General features: G+C 37.1%; 1 protein-coding gene across 1 annotated transcript in view; it reads right to left on the bottom strand.

The window, feature by feature from the left end:
* The window catches only part of Sparcl1 (SPARC like 1), a 37,216-nt gene extending 9,936 nt beyond the window's left edge, over positions 1-27,280 (bottom strand). The window contains exons 1-7 of the mRNA XM_047566989.1: positions 26,899-27,280; positions 7,316-7,380; positions 4,588-4,734; positions 3,225-4,208; positions 1,572-1,644; positions 747-865; positions 255-375 (exon numbers count right to left, since the gene is read on the bottom strand). Of these exons, the coding sequence (XP_047422945.1) occupies positions 255-375; positions 747-865; positions 1,572-1,644; positions 3,225-4,208; positions 4,588-4,734; positions 7,316-7,369 (1,498 nt within the window). The 5' untranslated portion in view covers positions 7,370-7,380; positions 26,899-27,280. The remainder of the gene's footprint in view (positions 1-254; positions 376-746; positions 866-1,571; positions 1,645-3,224; positions 4,209-4,587; positions 4,735-7,315; positions 7,381-26,898) is intronic.
* Positions 27,281-27,614: the final 334 nt, after the last annotated feature.

Here is a 27,614-nt window from a genome sequence, read left to right as displayed (position 1 = left end):
TTGAAAAACAAATGAAAAGGCAATGCCAGGGTTCCAACCCAGTTCAATTAAATCAGAATTGCCTGTGGTTAAGCCCTGTGAATTCTTATTTTTTCAGAAAAAAAAAAATCAATCTCCCCAGTTGATTTAAATTTGCAGCTTGAGTTCATGACTATATTAGCCTTATCTTATTTGCATATGTAGGATTCAGGCATGTACAGATTCACCCAAAACCCTCCCAGAAATGGTGGTTGGCAGAAGGGATGGAATCTTACATTTGCAGACTCCAAAATAATCCAACTGCAGTTGGTGTCCTTTTTTGGTTCCCTCCAGTCTGCACTTAGTAGCAAACAGATGACAGGAGCTCGCATAGGTCTGGTTGTCTGTGCCACAAGCCTAGGAAAGACAAGTGAGAGAAAAAGTTGATAGACCCTAATGCTCTTTGGAGAGTATTCTGCTCCTGAAAGCTCACAGTGTGTCTGGTAAATGGTGCTGTGCCAAAGATGTAGTCAGGAAGGTGAGATTATTAAAATTGCTGTTCTCCAATTTGGTGTCAAACTATATTCATAGCCTAAATGCCACTGTTGTCTTTTTATGGAACCATTGAAATACTTTGATTTTTCTGGCATTTGTTTCTATTCAATATCACTTCAGATATTAGATTATAAACTATGCATCTACCTTTAAAAAAAATTCAATGCAAACTACTTTCATTCAAATTCCTGGCATTTTGGCGTGTCTTAAGGACTACTTTGATGAATACTTACTTGGTCAAGGGGTTTTGCTGGAGGACAAGTCGCTGGATCTTGGCAAACACAGTGGGGTTTTCCCTGTTGCTCTGCTTTGCAGATGTGTCCTCTTTTGCACTGGAAGTTTACACAAGAATCTAACAGAAAAGTTTGAACAGGAAACGTGGACTCAGCAAAATTGAGTATATAAATGCAAATTTATGTTAATTAGGCAGAAATTTTGAAATTCTGAAATTTGAAAATTTAAAAGCAAGAAAACATTAAGAAACTGCTTTAACTGATGTGTTGATTTCCAGATGGAGCCTTCTGGCATCAAACTTTGATATGATTGTTTAGCTTTCTTGCAGCCGTTTGGTTTGGTGATGTAAAAAGAACAAGCAGTTCTTCTTGGCCTGCCTAAGATGAGCATAGTCTGAAATATATAGTGCAGTGTTGTGTGAAATAGTTAGAAGTTAAATGAACCATAAGAATTTTATTGTGTTGAAATCCCAAATGTTTGTGATTAGGGTAGGAATTAGGCCCTTAGTTAAGTATGGAATCTAAATTTAATAGTAAGTTATGGATTTGAGAATAAATAAGGCAGAATTAATTCTCAGAAGCAAAAAGAGATAGAGAAAAGAATTCTAGCTGTGTACTGTATCTCAACAGGACTTTCAGTTTGTAAACACATTGTTTCATAGTTTATCAAATAGGCACAAGATAATATCAACAATTTATGGAAATATTTCCTTGGGGAGGGATGGGAAGAGGGAAATTTCTGGTCATGAAGTGAGGGACAAACCCAAGGTGGCAGACCACATCTCTTCCTTGGGATGGTTACAAACAGCTGGTTCAGGCACGTACCCACACTGTGAACCCCCACATTGCCTTCACTTGAAGCGTCATCTTCGTTTGATGAGCTGCCTGCTTTCTTGGCCTTTAAAATAACGAGAGCAGAAGTTATACTCTATTAAGAGGAGAGTTGTTACTTAACTGTATTCCTACTGTGTGTGTCTTCACAGAGTTTTTTTGTGGTCAACTAATGTCAGATCTCAAAAAGGAAAACAAGTCGCAACTGCAGAGAGATAGAGAATAACCTTTGGAGAACAGAACCCTTCTCTAGCTTCAGTCGAATTCAGTGCCATATCTGGGGGGATTATGTGATAGAAGTTAGGATCTTCTCTTTGGATTTGGGAAAACACTAGCAATGTGTTATTATCTTCTGATTCTGTAGTTAAGACAGTGTTACATCATTAATCTCCATCAAGTCGATAAAGCTTTTCTAGCAGGATTTTAAAATGTAAGAAAACTCCTATCTTAGAATGGCAGCAGAGTTCTCAGTATTCGAGATTAGTTTTGAATTTCTCACCAAAAGCTGTGCCAAATCCTTTGGATGGGTGGCTGCAAAGTTTTGCACAAAAGCTCCAAATGATTAAATAGTCAAATAGCAATATACTTATCCTTGCTCCCTGCTGCAATTTCTGGATTCTCATTTTGGTATGTGTTTGCTTAATAAAGTAGTACTTTTCATTTTTATAGCGGACTCAACAAACATTGCTGGCTCTCTCCCTATGTCAGAGGTACATTGTTTGACACTGAAGCTTCAATTGCAACAGCATGGCACCTGCCTTCAAGACATTAGAGCTGTGGCCATCAACATCTCCTATTTTTCAGGTCTGTCAGAGCCTATTCCAGCTAGCCCCAGGCACTTTCAACTGCCGTCATCTGCATTTCCCGCCCCAGAAAACCATGCGAATTTTCTTGGTCTGCTCCAAGGAGTGACTGGATGTGGTGGGAAAGTAATGCCTCTCTAGCATCCCTCAGCCAAAATAGATTCCCTAGTTACTTAATCTCAAATGGAAAAATTCTGAAGAATTTTCTTTAGATGAATAATGATGCTCCTTTCATTAGCTTAGTCTCCTTGCCTATATCATTTCTCCATTCCTCTGTTATTCCTTGTACCTCTCAAATAACTTTAGGGAAATACAAATAAAACAGGTGCTGTCAGTCTAATAATGGAGATGGACAGAAAAATAAATAATTGTACAGGTTGAGCATCCTTAATCTGAAAATTTGAAACCTGAAATACTCCAAAATCCAAAACATTTTGATCACTGATATGATACTACAATAGGAAAATTCCATACCTGACTTCATGTGATGGAATGCAGTCAAAAGGCAGACATGCTAAAAATATTACATGAAATTACTGTTAAGCCACACATATAAAGTATATATATGAAACGTAAATTAATTTTGTGTTGAGACATGGGTTCCATCTCCAAGATATCTCATTGTATATATGCACATGTTCCAAAATTTAAAAAAAAAATAAAAAGAAATTGGAAACACTTGGAATCCCAATTATTTCAGATAAGGGATGCTCAACTTATCATCAGTATTTTAATAATATACTGATAGAGATACTCACAAGAGACTGTGAGAGCACAGAGAAAGGTCATGGCTACTTATTGATAACTAACTTTCCTGGACAAGCATCGTTGTAAATAGTCTCACCTCTTGGTAGACTCCAGGCTCACTGGTGTCTACATGCTCATTCTCATGTGCTCTTTCTTTCGGCTCCTCATATTTGAGATGGTAGGAAATGGACTGAGCTCTTTCAGCCTCTATAAAGTCCTGGCTTGGGATGATGTCATCCTCACTTGCACTTTGCCTGGGACCATCATTACCGGCATCATCAGTCTCATGATTTCTGGGCATGATGTTCCCATCATCAGTAGGTTCCATGAACAAAGCCTCAGAAACAGTCTTTTTATCCATGTCTTTGTGCTTGCCAATAGCTTCAAGACCCATTTTTCCTTCTTGGCTCTGCCATTCAGTATCTTGAATGTGCTTATTGATGTTTGATGCATTGTCCTCTTCTGCTTCTGCATTGGAGTTATCCTCCTCTTGTTCTTGGTTACCCTGCCCAAATTCATCCTGCATTTTGCTTACCTGAGTTGGCTGATTGGACTCTTCCAAAATATCATCAGATTTCTTATCGTCTTCCTCTTGCTTACTGTTAGAATTCTCTTCAGGAAATTCTTTCTCCCATTCTTGGTTATCATCAGGGCTACCAATTCCCCCTGGCTCTTTTTCCTCTTCCTTTTCTTCATTGGGAGTATTAGAATCCTGCTCTTGGTTTCTCTGATCCCTTAGGTCTTGGCTGTGTGTATTGTTCTTGTTCAACTGATGATGTGGATCACTTATGGGTTGTTCTCGGTTTTCCTCTCCCTCTGTGATGTTTTCTTGTTGGTTAGAATCCACAGAGTCAGAAGCAGGGAAATCAGTGCTCTCAGGGAGGTTTTTCTCTTGAGGCTCACTTTTATCTTCTCTTAGATCCAAGCTACCTTCGGTTGGTGAATACTCCAAATTCACACTTAAGTCACCATCGCCATCCTCCTCATCCTTCAGTCCTAGCTCTTGGCTGTGAGTCTTGTCCTGTTCTGCTGACTGTTCATGGTTTTCCTCTTCTGACTTTAATATTGAATATGTTTCATCCTTAAAAGGAAAAATAAATGTTTGTTTTTTAAATAATTGATAATATAATCATATTTACAATTCCTAAGCTAACCTTTAATATTCATCCTTCTTTTTCTTCACACAAAATTTGTAAATGTATTAATGATGTTCTTCACATTCTGTGGCCACAGATTCAACCTGAACTTGAATTTTGTCAAGTGAAACAATTATATAGCCTGTTAGTCCAAGGAGTAAAACTCATTAATCTTCATATCTTCTAGTGATTGGAGGCAGTTGATGTGATCATCACATTTCAAGAATCTAAACTGAGGACATGAATAATGTAGTCTCTTTGACCATGATACTGAATCTTTTCTAGAAATAAACAATTACATAAATACAAGAATGCTATTTTTACCTTATGGTTGGGAAGGTTTTCCCTGGATACTGCAGCTTCCTTTTCATTTTCTGCGGCTTCAACACTTGCACTGGGAATTTCAGTATTGTCTGGTATTACTGATGTTTCAGTTGGTTTGGAATGATCAGATAGAAACCTTGCATTTGTCTGAAAAAATTAAAAATTTGCTTGTGTCATTCATCTCTAGGTACCAATTTAAAAAAATTATATAACACTTTTGTTATCATCATTATTAGTAGCAGTTTTCCTCATTCAGAGCATCACTAAATGATATTTTGTAGAATATTTGAGAATACAAGCAAATGCCCAGAATAATGTTAAGTTAAAGCAAATTTCCACTGTTAAGAAAAAGTTATATATGAAGAGATTAGATGAAAATTATTCAATCAAAAAACAAACAAAAACCTTCAATAATTATGTAATGATTTGATAATTCAATAATAATTATTTCTGAATTTTGGAATTATTTTCTGTTTTTCAAACTTTTAGAATGCATTAATACTTAATAATTTTGAAAAGAATTGTTTTGCAAAAAGTTGGAATCAAATAAAACTTGCCATAGGATATAGTATTGTTCATTTCCATAACATTTAAGGATTCACTGAAAATTAACAGAAAAAGTTATAAAACTTTTTACTATCAACAAACTTTTAACACTGTTGGCCTTAATATCCATCAGGAAGTCTATTAATAAAAAAGTTGATCTAGAATTAATTCAAAGATTGTGTGAAGTAGAGCACCCAGTCTAGTAGAGAAAGGCAGCTATGGACTATTTCCATGACAGCGATGGTGGTGTCTGTTTCTAGAAAGACAGGGCACTAAGATGGAGATTTGGGCAGTGATGCATGATGGGTAGGTGTGATCTTGTGGATGGGGAGAGCAGTGGAAAGTCATCTACTAAAAAACCTAAAATCCCCCCCATCTGTTGCTTTTCATGAGGGCCCTTGTTGGCAATTCATCAAAATAGTCACCTTTCTTTCTCCTTGCTCCTCACTTTTTTTTTTTTTAATGTGGTAGTAGTGCTGGGGACTGAACCCAGGATCTCATGCACACTGGATAAGCACTCTGCCCATTTCTTTATGACTTCTTTCAAAACTTTTATGAAAACTATTAATTCTCTTAGTTATAAAGGGGACAAGAAGCAAAAGAACAAACCAAATTTAAAACAGATTTATACCCCATGGATCATTTTATAGTACACAGCACTAAAGGACCTGCTCGTGAAGTAAAAATGAGCCAATACAAGTAGTCTGAGTTTTACACTTACCTCAGTTGCTAAGTATCCACTGCAACTCTATAACAGAGATCCCATGCCAAATACCTGCCTCATTTTCTTTCATAAAATATCTGGTAATTGAAATTATTATATCCACATCTATATTTATTTAACATTCTCTCTGGAAGTCTCCTGACCACTCAGAGTTCACTTACCTCTGGAGAATTCATGCTGGTGAGGAAAATGATACAAGATTTTTTAATAGCTCAAAACTATGAAAAGATATTTAGCTTTTTAATATTTGCCTGGGTCTGCGTATAACAAATTACCGTGGAAAAGAAACATCTGGCATGTCTTTAGGCAGACATGTCATTCAAACATTTGGTTCACATACAGTTTTAACGCCTATTTTCAATGCTGCAACCCTTGCAAAGGCAAAACACATTTTCAAGAGAAAGCAATGGCTCTGTGGGATCTCCTTTCTTTATTAACTTGTCCCAATTTTGTAATTTCAAAGTACATTGTGTAATTTCAACTGGCGTAGTTCCCTACTATTTAAGCAGGATTCTTCGTGGTGGTCAGAAAATCTGTTTTCTATGGACCACTTGATCTGGGTGGCATGTAGCTTATTTTTGCTGATGCAGCTGTCAACCTGAAGCAGCAACCAGTTATCCAAAAAGCAAGGACAGGATCTTAAACTTAGAGATGAAGGGAGGGAAGGGGCTATAGAGAAATTACTTTGTTCGAGGGAGGGAAGGGACTATAGAGAAATTACTTTGTTCGTTGATAAAAAAGAAAAACACAACACAATTTTTTTGCTTTAATTAAAGGTGATATGGATCATTTGTAGAGCATCTAAAATGATTATACAAACAATTTTTCTTAAAACTTTGGTGTCGTTTTGAGTTTTCTAACATGGTCTGATTTGTGTGTGGCAGCTTGATGGCTTGTGAATGCTGAACTCAGTGTATCTTACCACGACGTGGAGAATGCTTTAGTCCTGTCTACTCTCAGCCTACTTGTTTGGACAGTGCCTCAAAAATGAGTTAGGAATCCATTTGTGATTACCATCGTTCCCACTGGTTCCTGTTTTTATTGTAAGACTATCAGAATTTCTCAGCCAGCATGTGTTTGATCTTGACGAAAATGCTATATGAGTATGGATGTATATATATATGCCCTCAAGTTAAATTCATAGATTTCTTATACCAATATGAGATCCATAGGAGAATTTATTTTTCCTGTTCTTTTGGTATTTGTCCTATTCCATGGTTAATAAACTGACAGCCAACACTTTCAGCTGTATTGATTGTATCTTATAGAACCAGATAGACCTGAAAAAATATTATCTTGATTTTTAGTCATGCATTCACTGTTTGCACAGGAAGGAATGTAATTGAAATAAAAACCAGAATTTCAAGCCACTATATAAGAACATTTCCTTTTAAATAGTAGGTTTCTGAAGTAAATGTCAGGAGGGAGAGATGTAATAACAGAGGAAAGGAAATTTACCGGGATTGCAACTGCAGTTCCCAAGATGTATAGGAAAACCAGCAGCGTCTTCATGCTTTCTAGGCCTGTGAACCAAGAAGATAATTTTAGTGATGGGTAAAAGTTGCCTTTAGAAAGATTAAAAGATAATCTTAGCAAATACTGAGTTTGATATTGTCTTCTTTATTTGGAGGAGATTATTGTCTTTGTGGAATAGTATGTCTGAAAAGTCAGATAATGACAGTTCTTACCAGTTTTGTCCCTCAGAAAATTACTTCTTAATTTTTTTGCCTTTACAACTAAAAGAAGTTTTGAACTTTCAGGAGAACTGGACTCTGGCTCTGGCAATGTCCCTAACCAGCCAAGAGATCTTAAGACAATTTTCTTATTCTTTCTTAGATACAGCTTTCTCATGTGATGAACTGTGAAGAGACAGCTTAGATGATCCTCTTGCTGTAATATTTTAGAACTCTAAAACTGAAAATCTATGAATTTCATGAGCTCCTAAATACTGCTATCTATTCCCCTCAAATTATTAAACCTAAAATATATTCTATGATTATTGTATCAAAATAAAATATTTTATATACAGAATTTAATGTTCAGAGAAAATATGTAAGATCTTCTTATATCTCTATTATTGAAGATCAATTAAATATTTTATTCTTTTAATAAATGCTAATTGTAAACAATCACTGAAAACTGAAGTTTCCTTCCTCTATTTCAAAATTTAACATTCATCATTCATTCCAAAAGTATTTATTAAATTTATGGAAATTTAGTTACTTATAGGTCAGTGTATTATTGTTCTAATTGTTCTTGAAAACCAACAAATCTGAAACAATATAGTTCAGTGTAGTTTGGTGTATAGTTGAATAACATTTGGAGCTGCAATACTCTCTATTGTGAAGGTCTGTGCTATGCATTGTGGTGTTTAGCAGCATTCCTGGCCTTGACCCACTAGATGTCAGTGTCAATCCACTAGCCCTCACTAGTTGTAACAACCCAAACTGTCCCCAGGCATTGACAAATATCCTATGCAAAGTGACTTTGCCACAATTGAGGAATACTGGTTTAGCAGAAGAAGACTAGTGCTCTCAGTGTAGATCTGAGTTTGGACCCAGGACCAACACTTGCCATCCATGGGATCTTTGGCAAGTTGCTTAATGCCCTCAGATTCTCAGATTCCCCATCTTAAAATGGGGATAACATCTCTGATGGTTAATTTTGTATTTCAAATTGACTAGGTCATGAGGTGCTCAGATATCTGGTAAGACATTGTTTCCAGGTATCTCTGTAAGGGTTTGTTTGAAAGACATTAGGATTTGAATCAGTAGATTGAATAAATCAGATTTCCCTACCCCTTGTGAGTAAGCATCTTTCAATCTGTTGAGGGTCTGAATAGAACAAAAAACAGAGGAAGGAAGAATTCTCTTTGCCTCTCTGCTCAAGTTGGGACATTTGGCCTTCTCTTGCTCTCAGGCTGGACTAAGCCATCAGTCTTCTAGTTCTTAGGCTTTGGATTTAGGCAGAACTGAGACCTTCAGTTCTCCTGGTTCTCTGATTGTTATAGTTAGACCGGAGCTATACTATTGGCCTCTCTGGGTTTCCAGAAAGGGAAGATATGGGAAGTTTTTGGCATCATAATCTTGTAAGCCAAGTCCTCATAATAAATCTCTCTTCCTCAGTTGTATTTTTCTGGAGAACCCTAATAAAATATTTGATTTAGTTTTGAAAATTTTATAAGTGCTATTCATAATAATACCTGATATGCAGGAATTGCTCAATAAATTTTAATTCTTTCCACTCTCATCTTCCAAAGAAGTTGTGATTCTTAAATAAACAACTTTGAATTCAAGAAAATAATACAAAATTTGCTGTAAGTCAGAAAAAACTTTCCAGTGGAACATTTAGCATCTATTTTGGCCACAAACTTACCAAATTTCCCTTTAACTTCAAGATCTTTCTTACATTTATCATAAATAACAATGGACTGGAAATTAGGCTAAAAGAATCTTAACACTTTTTTTTTTTTTTTTTTTACAAATGGGCAGCAAGAATAACCAAAAGTGTTGTGGATCAAAAAGCTTTTTTTTGAGTTTGGTTTTTATAGTGGTTTTATAGTTTTAAATTTGGGAAAGTATTACCTTTTTAAAAATTATTTATTTTTTAAATTTTTTACAGACTGCATTTTGATTAATTGTACACAAATGGGGTACATCATTTCATTTCTTTGGTTGTGCACGATGTAGATTCACACTATTCATGTAATCATACACGTACATAGGGTAATGATGTCTGTCTCATTCCACCATCTTTCATACCCCACTCCCTCTCATTTCCTTCTACATAAACTAAAGTTTCTCCATTCTTCTCTCACGCCCCACCCCCAACCCCCATTCATCTTACTCCAATTAGAATGGCCATTTTAAACAACACAAACAATAATAGATGTTTGTGTGGATGTGGGGAGAAAGGCACACTTTTACATTGCTGGTGGAGTTGCAAATTGGTGCAGCCACTCTGGAAAGCAGTGTGGAGAATTCTCAGAAAACTTAGAATGGACCCACCTTTTGACCCAGTTATCCCACTCCTCAGCTTATATCCAAAAGACTTAAGATTAGCATACTATAGTAACACAGCCACATCAATGTTTACAGCAGCTCAGTTCACAATAGCTAGATTGTGGAACCAAATATTCCCTTTTAATTTGACCACAGGAGGGTTGGAATTGCCTCCACATTCCTAACTCTAAGTGTAGCTGAATGTGTCAAGAAGAAATGTATCTATTTGGCTAGAACTCGCATACTCATTCACTATTTCCTTATTTATTGAATGTTTCCTAGACGCTAAGTACAAGGATACAGTTTCTGCTTTAAGAGTTTTGAAGGAGGGCTAGATTTGGTATCCCAGAGGCTCAGGAGACTGAGGCAGGAGGTTCATAAATTCAAAGTCAGTCTCAGCAACTTAGCAAGGCCTTAAGCAACTCACCGAGATCCTGTCTTTAAATAAACTATAAAAAAGGGGCTTATTCATAAGTGATGAAACATCTGAAAGGGAAATGAGGAAAACAACTCCATTCACAATAGCCTCAAAAAACAAACAAACAAAACAAAAAAAAACCAAACTTGGGAATCAATCTAACCAAAGAGGTGAAAGATCTCTACAATGAAAACTACAGAATATTAAAGAAAGAAATTGAAGAAGACCTTAGAAGATGGAAAGATCTCCCATGTTCTTGGATAGGCAGAATTAATGTTATCAAAATGGTCATACTTCCAAAGGTGCTATATAGATTTAACGCAATTCGAATTAAAATCCCAATGACATTTCTCATAGAAATAGAGAAAGCAATCATGAAATTCATCTGGAAGAACTGTTTCATTTCATGTCTGTGTTCCTAATTATTGTGCTATACAGAAGACATCCAGAGAAGGTAATTCTTGAACTGGAATTTGAAAACTAATAAATAGTAGTGTCTAGTCTGTTTTTAAGTTACTATAACAGAATACCTGAAACCAGATAATGTATAAAGAATACAGATTTATTTGGATTTATATGGATCTAGAGACTGACTGGGAAGTCCAAGAGCATGGTACTGGACTCTGCTCAGCATCTGATGAGAGTTTTCTTGCTGCATCATAAAAGGAGGTGGATATCACATGGCAAGACAGGGCAAGAATGCCAGAGAGAGCTTACTTACAATGAAGTGATTCCTTCAATAACCCACTAATCCATTCATGAACTTATTCATTTATGAGAGCAGAACCCTCATGATCCAATCATCTCCCAAAGGCCCTGCTTCCAAATATCATTAATATATGTGTTTAAAGACTAAGTTTCCAACCTGTGAAATTTGGGAGACACCTTCAAAGCACAGCACCTTCAAAGTAGTTAGCTATATGAAGCATGGGAAGTTCAGGTGGAAACAGCATGTGTGAAGATTCGGGGGCAGAAATCCTAAAAATTTTGGGGGGGAATTGGAGGAAGATAAAGCTCAAAATTAAGGCAGATATGTGGCTTGTGAAAACCTTTGTGCATTAAACTAGGAATTTTAAATTCCAACTAAAAAACTATGGGAATCCAATGAACGACTGTAAATGTGGAGGTGATATAATTAGATCTGTACTTTAGAAAGGGCTTTTGGGACAACCGTTTGGAAGAAAGACCAGCAAAGAGACCTTTAGGAGTCAAGTACAATATCAAAGTGAGATCGTATTAAGAGTTTTGAATTTTAGCTGTGGTTTTGGAAATGGTGAAGGGAGGGATAGGTCCAATTTGTACTGCTTCATAAAAGTCAATTGTCAAATTTCAGGAATTCTGTATGCCAGGAATTTGTCAATGCCAGAAATAAAAATTTAACTATATACACTTATAAATTAATTATATTAAAATTAATGGAAATAATAACTCAGAGCACAGGATTTTATAATTATTTTACTATTATCTAATAGTAAGGTATTTATACCTTTATTTTTAGGTGCAAATACTACATAATGTGTGCTTCCAGTATACATCTCTTCCTGTTTCTGTTCCAGGATATCATATAGGAGTTTAAAGTCAGTCATTATGGGAGGATTCCATCATGGAAACCATGAAATGTTACCCTTACCCACTCAGAGAGCTGACTGTTAAACATTTGCCAGAACATCTCTGGATAGTTGTGAGAAATACCTAAAGGAAGAGCAGACAAGACTTCATGACCAGTTAGACACTGAGGAGATGAGAAGGAAGAATCTTAGGTTAGCATATTTCTACTTTAGACATCTGGGTAAATGGTGATGTTAATCATAAAGATGAGGGATTATTAGGGAGAAAATGTGGTTTTAGAAGAAAGACGATTTAATTTTAAACTTGTTGAATTTGAGTAGAGATATCTAGTAGACACTTGGATAAACTGGTGTATAGATAAGCATAGAGTTTGGAGCTAAAAATATGGTTTGGGTACTATTTGCTTGAGAAGATATACAGTGAACAAAGAAGTCTGGAGATCAAACCCAGGTAAATAAAGGCTTTTAGGTGTCATCAGAGAATGAAAAGAGCTAAAGATACAAAGGAGGGTCACATAAGAAAAAGAAAATGTTAAATGTCACAGAGAGGTCAGAGCAAATAAAGCCAGGAAATTATCAATTGTGGTTGGAAATGCAGAGATTATGAAATCCTCAGATAGAACAAGTTTTTATTTTTATTTTTTCAACAGGGTTGGTGAAAGAGAGTCTGAATTGAAAAGGGTAAGACAGTGATGAAGTGAAGACAGTGAGTGTGGACCATTTTTTACAGAAGTTTGATTTTGAAAGGAAGGAGAATAGAATAGTAGCTAAAACTGAATGTGCAGTCTTGGGACATTTTCATGTTTAAAAATGGTCATTCAACTATCGTCCATGCTGAGGGGAAAGCATAAGTAAAGAATGAGAAATTGGAGGTAAGAGAAAAGAGAGAAGATATGGTAAATACTGATGGCCCTCCATGAACCACAGCTCATGGGCTTCACACCCTTGTGACTTGTGGCTTGCTTGGGCTCATGTGACATCAGCAAGCATGATGTAGCAGAGGCTTGTTAAACCCTTGCACATTGGGGTGTGTCCTCCTGTGGAAGCCTCCATCATGCTCTACAAATGCTTGGACTAGATTACTAAATGCTGAGCCACGGTGTGGAGAGAACCCTAGAGGATGAGGATATCTTGGATGGGTCAGTCTCAACTGTGCTTCCAGTTCACTTGGGCCACAAGTGATCCAGACAAAACTCAACTGAAGAACCACTCGGCTGAGTTCAGTCCAGACCGCAGAACCAGGAGAAAACAAGGGTCTATAATTTAAAGCCATTTAATTTTGGAGTGGATTGTTAAACATCAATGGGGAACTGAATCAGAGGAAAATAGACAAGTTGCCTGAGCCATGGCAGGACAGTATTACATAGAGTTCAAAGATATAGCCTCTGAAACAGAACTTTCTGGGCTTTAATACTTAATTTGCAGAATCTTGGGAAAGTGTTTTAGTTTGGGGGGGGCTTTAACTCATTATGCATAAAACGATGTGAACATTAAGTAGACTGATGCAACCCCAGTAAGCCCTTGATAAATATTTGCTGGTCTGATAATAAAGAATAGGGAGAAGGCGTAACTTTGCAGAGAAGGAGGGATTCTTTATTCTTTAGGAAAAAAAGCATGCCTTTAAGGACAGATTGAGACAGGGCCCCAGAAACATCAATTCATTAAGATGGATTTAATTATGGCTTCTTTATAGCATTTCAGTGTATAAAGTATCTTCCTATATACAGTCTCTTTTGATTCAATGAGGAAAGGAAGGTACACAATGTTTAAATATAAAGAAAAATTAGATTGAAGAATCTAAATGATTTGGCCAAATGTACAAGGCCTAAGAGGTGGTCAAGAATAAGAATGCTGAGTTTTAGACTTAGTGTCCGGTGTTCACACAGCACAAACTAGTGGGACAGGTTACAGGCTAGAAGTCAGAAGTTGTGGCTTCAGGCCTGGATTTGCCAAGTACTAAATGCCAGCATGAACAAATTAATTAAAACTCTGCAACCTTTATCTACTGAGTGGGAATAATAATTCCTTTCAGTGTCAAAGGAGCCATTGAAGCAGAGAGGCACTTTGCAAACTCTGAAGTACCATGTGATTATTATTTCCCTTATTCTGCCTGCTGTCCCTCAACAATATTATCATTATAATCACTTATGTCTTATATTGTTTGATGTAAGAGTAACGAATATGCCTTAAGTGTGATCACAGGAAAAGAACCTTTCTTTGTCTCCATCGTCCTTCCAAGCCTTCCTCCCCTAGGTGATTTCAAGCTACCCAGGAGCCCGAGATCGGGGACATATTTACATTTGATTCACTCTTTAAAAACAAACCTACTTGACTGATAATCTTTACATTTGATAAGAAAATTCCTGAATGAATGTGTTTCTATTCTCAAGTAAGAGGTATTTTCCTATTAGCTTTAACTCAAAGGAGCAGGTAGAATACTGAGACTCCTGGAATCCTTTCCACAGATGTAGCGAGATGTTTAAGGTATAGAGCAAATATAGAGTTTGCTGGGTAACTTTGGGTGGCTGGTTGTGCAGGCGTTTTGAGAGCCCATAATCCAGGCATGGGTCCTGATCGCTTCCAGCATTGTCCCAGGATGGAACTGATTTTTAGGAGTCTTGTGTTTATTTTCACTCTGAAATTGAAAACACAATTTAAAGACAGAATATGTCCATGTCATTTAGAATGATTCAAGTAGGAAACCATCTCATGTTTCAATTATAAAGAAGATGCCTGTGTTGAATTTATAATGTCTGGACAGTGTGGAGCAATCCAATATTTAGAATTTAGAAGGCCTTGACTTCTATTGTTTTCTGCTTTGTCCTTCAGACCAGTCATGGGACATTTTGGGCTCATTTAGCTAATTGTATTTGCCACACATCGATGAAGACAATTTCATGGTCTTTAGAGTCTTATTTGAAGAACTAAACAAATGTGCTGATTTGCATAAATAAGAGAGAGTAGAACTGTACTGGGAAATGAATGATATTTTGAAAACAAGTGAGTGTCATATTGAAGACTAAGGGAGACTTAATTTGCTGATGCTTGCAAAGTACTTTGAAAATGAAAACCATGATGTCCTTGCTCAATATGATGAATACCATTTATTCTTGGATATGTAAAAAGTCACTTATTTTGAGATATTCAAATTTGGTGTGCTGTGTCTACAAAATGCAGGTTTTTATTTTGCAGAAAGGGAAAATAAAATTCTAGATGAAAAATGCACAAATGAGACAAGTTTTTGAATATACATAATAATTATTCTTGAAGATTTAAATATGTGACATCCATGTGAAATTAGATAAATGCTATTTCCCCAAATAAATGAACTTATTCAACAATGACAGCACAGGATGAAATTGGAATATCTATCTTCCAGGCCTGCAATGCCTTTTATCAGTCAGGAGATTTTGGTCAAGTCACTGGTTTCTTTTTCTACAAAAACAGGAGAAAAAATAATATATTTTTCCATTTGTCTTCTAGAGTTGTTTTGAGACTGAAATGTGATCATCTAGTCATTTGGCAATTTTAACAACTATAAAAATGAAGTGAAAAAATGTCATTTCTTGAAATACTTTAAGGCAGAAAATTGCTTAACCCCAATAATTAATAATGCACGGAGACTAATTCATCTCATTACTTAGTGTCCTTCAGTAATTTCTTTCTTTTCTTCCCTTATGCCTCTGTCTATTTTCCTGGATCTAGAGAGGCTAAAGATGAGGGAAGGTGGGAAACTTAAAGGAGGATCTTGTCTTGTTAGGAACAAGGTCTCTTAATTGCCCAACTTCACAGAGTTGGAAGTTGAAACTTTAAAAGATGACAGCTAGATTGCATCTTGTAGGCCAGGCCATTCTGGGGAAACCTAGATTTCAAATGCCTACGATTTGGAATTTCAAATGCCTAGTGTTCTTTCATTGGCTTTCCAATGTACCCTTAAAACAAATATCTAGGTGAAACATTTGGTCTGAGAGAAGTAGGTCTCCCACCAAGAAACAAACATTCACAAATGTCAACTTCAACTCACATTGGGTAACTGTCTTGAGATAGTTTCTTATATTTTCATTTAATACACATAAACATCATGGTCCAGAAAAGATGGCTGTAAATTCCTTGTTGCTCATCTCATTGAGAGGTGGTTTAATTCTTCTCCCCTTGACTCTGCACTGTCCTTGGTGACTTGCTTGACATAGTGACTGAGTTGGAAGTGATAGATATTCTGGGACTTTTGAGGCCAGGTCATAAGAACTCTGGAGTTTTTATCTGAATTTCTTGGAATAGTTGTTTAGGAGCCCTGAGTCAGTTGTAAGAGACTGTCATGCCACAGAAAACCATTTAGCAGTTCCTGATGATTTCTGCTTTCTATTTGTCCTTGCAAAATACAGGACATGTGAGTGGAGCCAACTAGGAGACTCCAGGTCAGTTCATTTGTCAACTGAGTAACCCTGAGTGACCTGCCCAATTTTGTGACCTACAAAATCTTGAAACATTATAAAATGGTTATTGTTTTAAGTCACTAAATTTATAATTGGAATAAATATTAATATTATGTGTGAAATAGCACTCAGGTATATTCATTAAGTTATATTAAGGGGAGAAACACTTATGTTCATCAAATATTATTTTATTGATAAACTATACATTTTAAAAATTGACTTTAAAGGTAGCTAATACTATATATGCCAGGTACTGTGATAAACCCTTCACCTATGTACCACCTATGCATTCGTACCTGTGATCTCATGTCAACTTCCTAGCAATATCCATCCAGTGGAAACTTTCTGAGTATCCTACTTTGCCTGTGTTCACAGTCTTTTCCACTGTGCACATTCCAGTCATGGAAGTCAACGGACACCCCAAAAGGATGGATTTTCAGGGACATTCTCAATGATCTTGCTCTCTTTCTTGCTCAGAACTTAGTACATTCCTTCTCTTCTATAATTGTAATTGAGGGATTTCTTTAATTACATCTAGATGAGTCCCACCATCTTCTCACAGCAAGACGGTGCAATGACCACCTCTCCACGCCTCTTCATCATTCCTTCAGAGCTCCTCATCATACCACTCACTAATCTCACTGTGCCTCATTCTAGAACTCCATAAGGCATGGATCCATGCACCAGTTCTTTGTTTTCTCCTCAGTCATTTGCCTTCAGAAGCCCCTGCCCCTCCCTGCCCCATAGTGTAGTGGGGGAAATTGTTTTGGTCATATTTATTGTTCGTTGCTGTCCTTTTGTTTCCTCTTTCTCTATGATTGCAGGGTTTTCTCACATTTACATTAATTTATCCCCCCCACACTATGTTTGTGTGTTCTTTGGGGCACAGATATTTTCGTACAGAGTGGATATACCACAAAACTAAGAAGTTTGAGTTTCAGGATTTTTATAAAAGGCCCTATACAAAATCCTATACATGATTTTGACTCTTCTATTTTTTAAAAATAAGATCCCACACATTGTATGAACTCCTGGTTTCACAAATCCTGTGCCCACTCCTAAGTATGGCATGCCTGAAAGCCTGTAGCATTTGCAATGTTGTGGGATTTAATAATGTCTAAATGATTTGCTTCATGTTATTAATAGTGTGACAACTCTTTTTGTAAAGTCTAGGTCATAAAATGATCAAACAGATGAACCCTATTCTTTTTCTGCCTTTAGCTCTACTCTCTACCCCTTAATTTATTTTATTTTCTACCTCCTTGCAATTTCTTTCCTCTGAATACCCAATTCTTGGCTTTCTCTTCTGACTACTTTTATTTGAATTTCCTTCATTAGTTAAAATCTACCAGTATAATATAAAACCTCTTTGGATTCAGTGGAAATTGTCTCCCTTTTGTTAATAAGTAAGTCAGTTGTTAAAGGCTGCTACTTGGGAGAGGAATTTCAAGTGCTTTCAGCTCTGTGAATTGACCAAGAATTATTCATTGGGGGAATTCTCTTCCAGGATTAAGAAAAACAGCAAATAATACCTAAGAATGGTTCCCAGTAGACTCATTCTCATGTATTTGGACCTTATGGGGATAATGGTGTGCTTTGAGGAGATTGTAGTTCTGATGTGAACCACCAATGAAGTACTTACTGCAAGCAGGAGACCCCTCAGGATGCAGCCTGTGGATGAAGCTCCTCCACACAATCTTCCTTGATTGGGCCCAAAACGTTTAATAAGGGAAACAACTGCTTGCCCAATGGGGTAACATTATCCTTTGCCCACCTTCCCAAAAGAAGCAGATATTATAACTCCTGATGGACTTTAGGGCTGGAGTTTAAGGAGTTCTTTGAAAATTGGGTAAAAAACCGTATGTAGCTTATTTGTGCCTTCAGAGGGAAAGCTCTAGGAAGCTTCCCTCAGGCAAGGAAAAGGCAGCTGGTTTACAGCTGGTCCTTGGCTATTCCTTTTTCTTCTCCCACCCTGGGAGGAGATTTTCCCTGTGAATATCTAGTCATAGCCTCTCATGGTGATCCTCTAATAATGGGTTCAGAAAATGTTCCCTCATCTGTTCCTACAACCCCTGTGGCCTCTGCTTAATCTGTCCAAACTTTGGAAAATAACTACTTAATCATACTCTTCTCAAGTTTCCAAATTTGAGTTTCCTGCATCAATCCATCATTTTCTTTCTGGGTTCTTGACTGATTTAAAATTTATGATTCATTTGAATATCTGCGGCCAATGAAGTTGCCGCTCTCCTGCCAAGAGTGCCCCGTTTTTAAGTCAGTGTAGAGCCACCTTAACAGCTACACTTGGTTTTTAAAATTTTTAATATATATATTAAATATATATTTAATATATATATATAGATAGATAGTTCAGCATGCATGCTAAGCACATGCTCTACCACTGAGTGATACCCCTAGGCACTAATTTCAGTTTTTAATGGACTATAGCAGCCTTCATATTTGAAGATAATTAGAAGCTCAAGATACTCAAATGTGATAAACCACCCAAAACATGATTTTACTGATAACATCACAAAATTTGAAAATGCTGTGTAATGGAGGAGCTTCAGAAAGAAAGATGGACAACTAGTCCTGGTACTTTATTAGTATTCTCCCTTTTCTCTTTGCATGGCGTCTCCAGCATGTTGACACCAGGATTAGTATGGGACCTTGGGAAGTAGTTAGTAATTTTATTATTTCAGCAATTATAGATGTGTGGTAGGCACATATATAATATGTATTTCCATAAATAACATAAAATTTGAGAACTGCCTCCATTTGCCTCAGGTTTTAGGAATTTAGGGGTGACCCTTTGCCAAGATGCACTGTTACTTCTCACTAACCTCGAGTGACAAGCTTGGACAAAGGGTCGTACACAGTGTTAAGGTTATCAGAAGTAGTATAGGAGAATGATGCCCTAAATAGCTCCCTTCTTGCATTTTTCTTATTTATCATGGCATTCCAAGTTCAGTAACGAAAGTCATTTTTTTGAATAAGAAATGTGTGGGTGGAGGGAGTAGATGTTGGTTCAAGATTCACTTTGCTTCATTAATAGATCACTAGAAAATTCCCCAAACTCCTGGTATCAGATATAAAAATAGTTTTCTTTTTTATAGGAGTGGGGATACTAGTAGATTTAGGACCATTGTTCTTAAGCAAGGTAAATCAAGGTCACTGTAACCTTTCTGCATAGTCGCCTAAGAAAGAAGGCAGAACAGGCATATCCCCTGCTTGAAGCCCTTTTGTTTTGCTTCTCTTTGTATTAAAAGGATTGGCTTTCACCATAGGAGAGGTTGTAATTAGATTTCACCATGAAAGGAAGTAGTAATTAGATTTCTCAGCAGCTCCACAAGTCTGTTTCCTTGGAAAAACAAGGAAAGGGGACTGAATATCCTTTCAAGTAGCTGGAAATGTAACCCAGCCCAGCCTGCATACAGCCCAGCCTGCATACAGCCTGAAAGGCACCGTGGAGCGGGCCATGCACATAACAGCTACTCCCAATCTCTGATAGAGAAATTTCCACTTTGGCCTCTCAGACAAAGTACTCAGTCTTCCAGGTGAGGGTTGGAAAAGTCTATGTGTAATTGCTACGTATTGCTTGGGCAATGCATTAGGTAGGAAACATAAGACATTCCTCCCAATGAGACTCTCTGACTCATTTCTATCTCTTTGTCCTGAAATTTCTATGTACTGGAGAAGAAAAGGGTGTCCAAAGTTTGGCGTACCCAAAAAAATCATTCTCCATTTAGACAGAGTAGTGAATTTACACAACCAGAATCTGTTTGGGGTCCTGTGGTTAATTCTGTGTTCTTTCTTGTAATTGCTTTCCTTTCAGGTATATAGTATTTTTTCAGAAATTTAAACTAGAATAAGATTAGGTGAGAGCAAATTTTTTTCTGATTTCAGTTCCTAAGTTTTTAGAACATTAATTATTGTATTAATTAGAACATAAACTTAAATATAAAGATATACATTTTATTTTTGAAGTTCTGTGTACTGCCTGGTCACTTAAACTTACTGAGCATAAACCTGTCTCCACTGGCCACTTCGCCTCACTGTTCCTCTTCTTTCATTTTCTCTCCCTTCTCATTCTTTTTCTCCTAAGAATGAACAAGCTTTGTGAACACTGAGCTGGGGTTGGGATAGTCACTCACACCTCTGGAAGGATTGCTTCTTTCTATTGGCCACATCAATGGCTCTTTGGCAATTTTGGTGCTTGTAGTTTTGCTTCGGATCTTTCTAACTGAATTTTCATGTGGGTGCCTTGATTTCCAGTTGCTGGCTCCTCCACTGAGAGCCTCAAGAAAACTCTAAAGTCCTCCTTCCTTCTAGACCATGGAGTTCTGCTTTAGTGTTTTTGGTTTTCAAGGCAGATGATGATGATTTAGTATATTTTTCTCATTTTTTTCTGAAGTCAAATCATCTAGGAAAGATATACCATGTATCCTAGAGAAAGGAGACATTTGCTCCGACTCTTGTCCCTGCTATTTTCTTTTTCTTCTTCTGGTTGGTATTTTGTTTCCTGGAGGATGTACATCCACACTTCCAAATAAGGCCAGGTATCCTCTGTTGAATTTGTTTATATCAAAGGAAGCCTGTAGGCTGCTATTTTTAGTAGTTATTATAACTATGGAAAAATTTCCTTTCTGAGAAAGGTAGCAAACAAAATGATTATTATAGATACTTCATAATCAGACTCAGACAGAACATGCTCCTTCACCTTGTCTTTACATGAGAGTCAAAGGCTTTGTTATCAAAGACCAAATCCCTTAGTCATATTTTGGCTACTAAATACATGCTGTTACCTGATCCAGAGTTAACAGTGATACTTTGGGGCTTTTAAAGTATTAATGAGTCTCTGGGGAGAGCTCAATGGTTTGGCATTCAAGTTTTCTGAAGGATGAAAACAAAGCCCTTTTTGAGTTCTCTGCTGACATCAAGGTGTCCTGCTCTGGGAATGTATATGACATGCTCTGACTCAATGATAAGCTTTTCTGACATTTATCTGCCCACCATTCTTCCTAACTGAACTTACCACCATCTGGGTCTCAGCTAAGGATAGACATAGCTCCTGCCTGTTGGGGGTTTGTAGTCTAACCAAAATTCCACAGAAATGTTAAAGTTATACATTTAACTGGGCTCAAGCATAGTACATATATTTAGGGGACAGAGAAGAGGGTTTTATGGGGAGTTGCTAAGGACATACATCTCCCACTTCCCTGTCCTGGCACTTAGAGGAGTTGATTATCAGTTAGTCAAGTAGGCCATGATCCATCTTACTTCAGGGTTTTTGCACAAGATTTTCAAGCTTCTGAAAAATTCTTTTACCAGCACTCAGTCCTCTCATTCACCACCCAATGCCCTGCTCCCAACACCCACGTAGAGTTAACCTGTATTCAGGGGAAGCCATGTTGACCTTGAGTGGAGGTCAATTGGTTCCTTTACAATACTGTCTTAGAACAAAGGTGCTATGTCCTCGTAACATTTATTTCAGCATATAATTATATATGATATGTGTTCAAATATAATGTGAATTTTTTCATTCCCCCAAATCATGCCATAAAAGAGACGGATCTGTTGCATAAGCTAGTGCTTCCGAAGTCTCTCACATTAAAGGACACTGTGTCAATTACTTCATTCTGAACAACAAAGTACCATTTAAGAGATCAATCTGAAATAGTCTCAAGCAATGCTTGTTTTGTTCATAGGAAGGTCACCTTGGCAGAATGGATGATAAAGGAGTTAAGGATATTTAAAGAGGACTCAGTCATTCTAGAGGTATGACTTCATTACTGCAAGTGTTGAAATTACACACTTTCAGAAAACCACACTTACAGATTCAAGTGGTTTTACATAAGTCCTTTAAAGAGTAGTGGAAAAAGCAATATGGTGAGTAATTAGAATGTGGAGAGCATCACCACAGAATGAGGACTTATGCCTCAGGATTACATCTGCAGCATCAGCAGGTTTTTTAAAGGTGTGTTATAAACAACCTGCAAAAGGATTGATGATGTGCTCAGTATTAGATAATTACGGAGTGGATCCAGTGCATACTGATGACACTGATGTAAATGTGTATGTATGTGAAGAGTTTTAACAACATTTTTTCAGGATATGTGAGACTGGAATCACTTTTATAAGTGTAAAATATTTGAGATGAAATGAGATTTTAAATATGTATGTATAAAAATAGATCAAGTATTCTAAGTATACATTATAATACATTATCCATTTGTGCATTCAGGTTGGTCAAAATTTTTCATTAGAAAAATGAAGATGGCTTTGGATTCAAGGTCACTTTATGTTTGGGCATTTGTAATTTTCCTTAATGTGATGATTTGATTAATAATCATTTCCCTAAGGACATTGTAAGCTCCTCAAGGACACAGCCCTCTCTGGCTTGGCTCCCTGTGCATCTCTGGCATTTCACAGCGTGTGGAATACTGGGTGAATATTGGGTATGTTTGTTGATTGAGACACCAGATAAAAATATTATTTACACAGTTGCATGACCTAGAAAACGCTTGGGGCTCTAAAAAAGAAACTTTAATAAAAAGCATTCTCATTAATGATGTTTTAATACCTCTTGCCCTAGTGTTAATCAAGATGAGAAGAATCTTCTTTACTTTTTAATAGAGCAAAAAATCATATTTACTTCTTTTTTTTTTCTCTTTAGAAGTCGGTGCTTCACATTTATGCGATGATATTTCAGAGGTCACTATTACAATGTGTTCAATGGGAAATTCCAGGTTGAAAAAGAACTAGCAGAGTTAGACCCAACCGTGAAAAGAACTGTAAAAACTGCTACTTACTGGGCATTCACATCCATCATTTCGATTAATCCTACAATGATTTTTATGAATTAGCTGTTATCCCCTTATAACAAGTAAGGGAAATTGAGGCTCTTGAGCCGAGCGACCAGCCTTTGGGTTAGATACTGTCATAAGTTTCAGATGCAGACTATCTCATTCAACTCCCATGCCAATTTTATGACTGTTATTTTTCTCTATTTTACAGATGAGAAGACAGAGGCCCAGAGGGGATAAGATTAAAAAAACTAGAGAGGGTGAGTGCCAGGATTCGAACGGAGGCATTCCCCTGAATGGCAGGGGCGATGAGAAGAGGCAGTGGGAACTTGGAAAGTGCATTGATTGTGGTGCTCAGTGTGTTTTATTAAGTGAGGCCATTTCTATTTCTCCTTCTTTGCCTTCCCAGTTGTTTATTCCTTGCACCCCACAGTAGGCTGGCCTCTGTTTTAGTAGCTTTCTTGTTCACTTTCTTAGTACCTATTCACTGAATCTTTAAAGGAAACACTTAGCTACTGCTACTGGTGTACATAAGTTGGTTGCCTAATAGGAAAGGGACAAGCCAGGACTGGAGACTTCATTTCTAAAGAAGGATTTTGAAGCCGACTAAGCTATTTCACAGAGCCGGTCATGACTCCGGAGTCTCTCTATGCTCTTTCATCACTATGACGACAGGCTGCTCCTGCTTCACACAGCCAGAAAAAGCAGCTGACATCTCAATGCTAGGAACATAGGGGAGAGGTTGACAAAGAAAACAAGAAACAAAATAAAAAAATCCCTTTCTTTTGAATTCTGGTGAGAGAGGAAAAAATACCCTCTAGAGTAAGTCAAAACCCCCTATTCTTGCCTCCAGAAAAGATTTGAAAGGAAAAACGTTGGGGGCCTTCTTCTCTGTCCAAGTGGGCCAATAAAGCAGGATTGACTGCAGAGCGGCAGGTCTTCTCTCTGCCTGATGGTAACTGTGGCAGAAACGCTCCCTGGTGACTTGGAGGTTAAGAAGCTGCTAATTGATGAAGCAGTGGAGACCCACCGTAACAAACACCTCAAGTTGGATGCCCCCAGGGGAATCCAGTAGCACCAGATTTACTTTTACATTTTTTGGATTAAGAAAAATGTCCACTCACAGACTGTTTCCTTCTGGATCTCAGTTTTACTCCTGAAAACATCATTCCAAGTGCATAATAGATATCTCACTGGTATATGAGATTTCCTATGAGTAATCAATAAAATTTCCTGTGTTTTGAGTACTCTGCCAGGTGCTCTACTTGGTATTAAATAAATATCTCATTTGATTCTTCAATGACCTCATCTGTGAACAGTATTATCATCACTTTGCTTAAACAGTCCTGGAGGTCTGAGACTGCCTAAGTTCACACAGTTTGTAAGAGGCAGTGTGAGGATTCCAGCCCAGGTCAGTAAGATTCTGAAGCCCATGCTCTGTCCATGCTGCTGTGCTGGCTCAGAGGCACAGACCTGGCACTGACATATTTTTATGGAACAACATATACAAGTCAAAGGAATGAGCCTTGAGGGAAAGCTAGAGTCAGCTATCTTCTTAAAGTTTTGACACAAACACATAGGTAGGCCAGTACTTTCATGTTAACATTGATTGATTAGTTACTATGTACCAGGCACAGCTGCTTTCTTCTCCTATTTCTCATAATAAATGTCTAAGATTGCTAATTTTAAGAATTCCATTACACAAACGAGGACACTGAGTCACAAAGAGGTTAAGTCATTTGTTTAAAGTCACAGAGCAGTTTAGTGGTAAAGTCTGAATATTAATCAGGTCTATGTGGTCTTAAGTAAAGCAGACCTCTATGGTCATGTTCAACCAGGACCCACAGTCTTATTTGCTTTACTAGACCAGCCCCCTACCTTTGGTATAATCGGTCAAGACCACATACTCTGTTTTCCATAGTTGTGTCCAGGTTTTGATGCCCAAGACAAAAACCAGGCTAGTGATAGCTGGGACCATCATTGTGAGCTCAGCCTTTGGCAGAAGATGCCCTGTGAGACCTCTGGCCTGGCTGGGCATCTCTTAGAAAGCCAGATCCACCAAAGAAGTTCTTTCAGATTTATGGGGTCCCATTTTCCTCCTCTGAAGATTGTTCCAGAGTGATATGTGAAAATAAAGTGCACCTCAAGTCTTTTAACAAGTTGTTTGTTTTTGATGGAAAATGTTCCCAACATGTTCTGGACATTGTGCTTAACTTCTCTAAAATAGCAATGTCCATGTACTGCTACAAGTCAACTCAGTAAAAATAGCACTCAAGAGGAAATGAAGCAAATAATGTTTTGGAGTTGCCCAGATATATCACTATGCATTTCATTTCTGTCATCACTATTTATTATTTTTACTTAGTTGATACATGAAACTGGGGCATGAAAAGCTATTGAGGATTAAATCCCAAAGGACAAGGAAAAAAAAAATCCCCAAGTATTCTAATTGCTCAAAGGTTGTACAAAAATTCTCTAAAGGAAAAAGTCAAACTTCATGAATGATATGTACATACTCTTTTCCAAACTATGGAATGCAGCATTAGTTAATCAAATAATAAGCAGATGAGATAGATTGCTCTGCTTTGCTAGATCTTGTTGGATGATCAGAAATAAAAACATAAATCTTTCCCAGGAAGGGTGCCTTTAAAAAAATTGTCATAGTTAACAATAGTCATAACCACCACTGTTTAACTGAGCTGTGAACAAAAAAAGCTGTTAAACGTGAGAAAAGGGGAGAATTAAAAAAAAAAAAAGATTTTGCTGAGTTGGACTGAGTGAACATTTCTATTCAGTGTGCTTAGGCCCCGGATCAGAGCAGAGTGCAGATACATTGCCAAGGTGACATATTTAACCTCTGCAGATGAAAGGCAATGCAAACGAGATACTTCTTCTGCAGTACCCTTGGTGTATAGTTTCAACAGTATTGATCTGCAGTTGAAAGCAGTGTTTTCTCCTGCAGGGTGACCTTTAATGCCTGAAGGAATGAGTAAGCCCTCCTTGCATTATTGCTATATTTTAAAAAGGGAGAACCAGAAATGATAAAATCTTGTAATGTAAGAATTATTGTATCCCTTTAGCTCTGAAATTCTCTTTCCTCCTTTTTGCTTTTCTAAATAAGACTTCATCAGGAATCAGAGAAATTTTATGTCCCTTTGTGTGCATTTAAAAAAAATGATAGAAGGGAGCAAGAAACAGTTAAAAACCTATAAAAGGAAATGAGGAAAGAGATAACCTAAAATAACTTAAAAATAACAAATAAGAATATAGTATGAGAGGGATTTTTCTACCTCTTAGAAAAGCAAAATGTTCCAGTTCTACATTGCTGTTAGGTACAGACTGGCGCTATGGTGGTGATTGAATAACTTTAGATAATTTAAATATCGAAAACATACAACTTAAAAAACTATTTAATTGGGAAGTTTTTAAAAAAATCCTTTTCTTATGGTTTATCATACATTTCAGGATTCAGACTTCATCAAGATCTGAATGCTTCTCTGATTAACAATAGTTCTATTTCTGTTCTTGGTCTTTACTAAAACTATCATTTATTAGTACTTGCTACTTAATCTTGTAGGAAAAAACAAGGAAACATGAATAACAAAAGGTGAAATTCTCTATTCAGTAGCTTTCTGTAAATCAGGTAAAAAGGTTTTGTTTTTTTTTTTTTTGGTAAATAAATGACTTTATATTATTTAGGCAAAAATATTAAATAGCTTTATCAGATTCAGATTCATGTAAATCAGCTTAACAAAGTAGCAAGTAGACAATATAGTAGACAATTAATTAGACAATATAGTAAACTTGATAAAATTTACCTTCAGATAGGTGGCTGGATGCAGAGCCTCGATAGAAAATTGAAGTTGAATCCCCTCTTTGCACACAGCCAGGAAATAAAAGTTTGACAAATACCCAAGAGAAACTCTTTAAATCCCTTCCATCGTTAGCTGTGCTTCTTTGCCCAGAAGCACATTCAAGTCTATTGGAGTTGAAATTCTGCTGCTCTGTCAACTAGTCAGGGTCTGAAGTGACAGACGAGAATTTGGAGGTTGGCACCGGGGAGTATTTCAGATTGTCACCGTTTTTGTTGCAGATTCCTGGATTTCTCTAGCAGGCTAACCTCTCACTCTGAGGGCAGGGTGAGCTTTGCAGACAGTGCAAGCTCGAAGGGAAAGAGCTAATTCTGCTGGCATGCATGGAGTTAACAGCCTCTCCTCAAACCCTTGTTCTCACAGGCTCATAACTTGGCCAGAATATAAGCACTTGGCTCTTTATGCGTTTTTCCCTTTTTTTTTTAAACCACTCTGAAAGGTTTCATAGGCAGGATGCCTTTATGGGGGATTTTGATTTTAAGACCGTGAAAAGAAACTTCATGCTGTTGTTTCTTCCAAAAGGCAATTGGGGAGCAGGAGTTAAAGAAGAGGAGAATAATTGCAACAGATGCATTTTTACATTGCTCGATTGGAAATTGTTCTCGCAAATGCAGTCTGAATTTTAATAGTGGGGTGCTTCAGCTACTTTAGCATTTCTCTGA

This window comes from Sciurus carolinensis, chromosome 10 (assembly GCF_902686445.1).
Source record: "Sciurus carolinensis chromosome 10, mSciCar1.2, whole genome shotgun sequence".
Lineage (NCBI taxonomy): Eukaryota > Metazoa > Chordata > Mammalia > Rodentia > Sciuridae > Sciurus > Sciurus carolinensis.
Note: the sequence above shows the minus strand (reverse complement) of the source record. Positions and strands in the feature narration are given on the sequence as shown.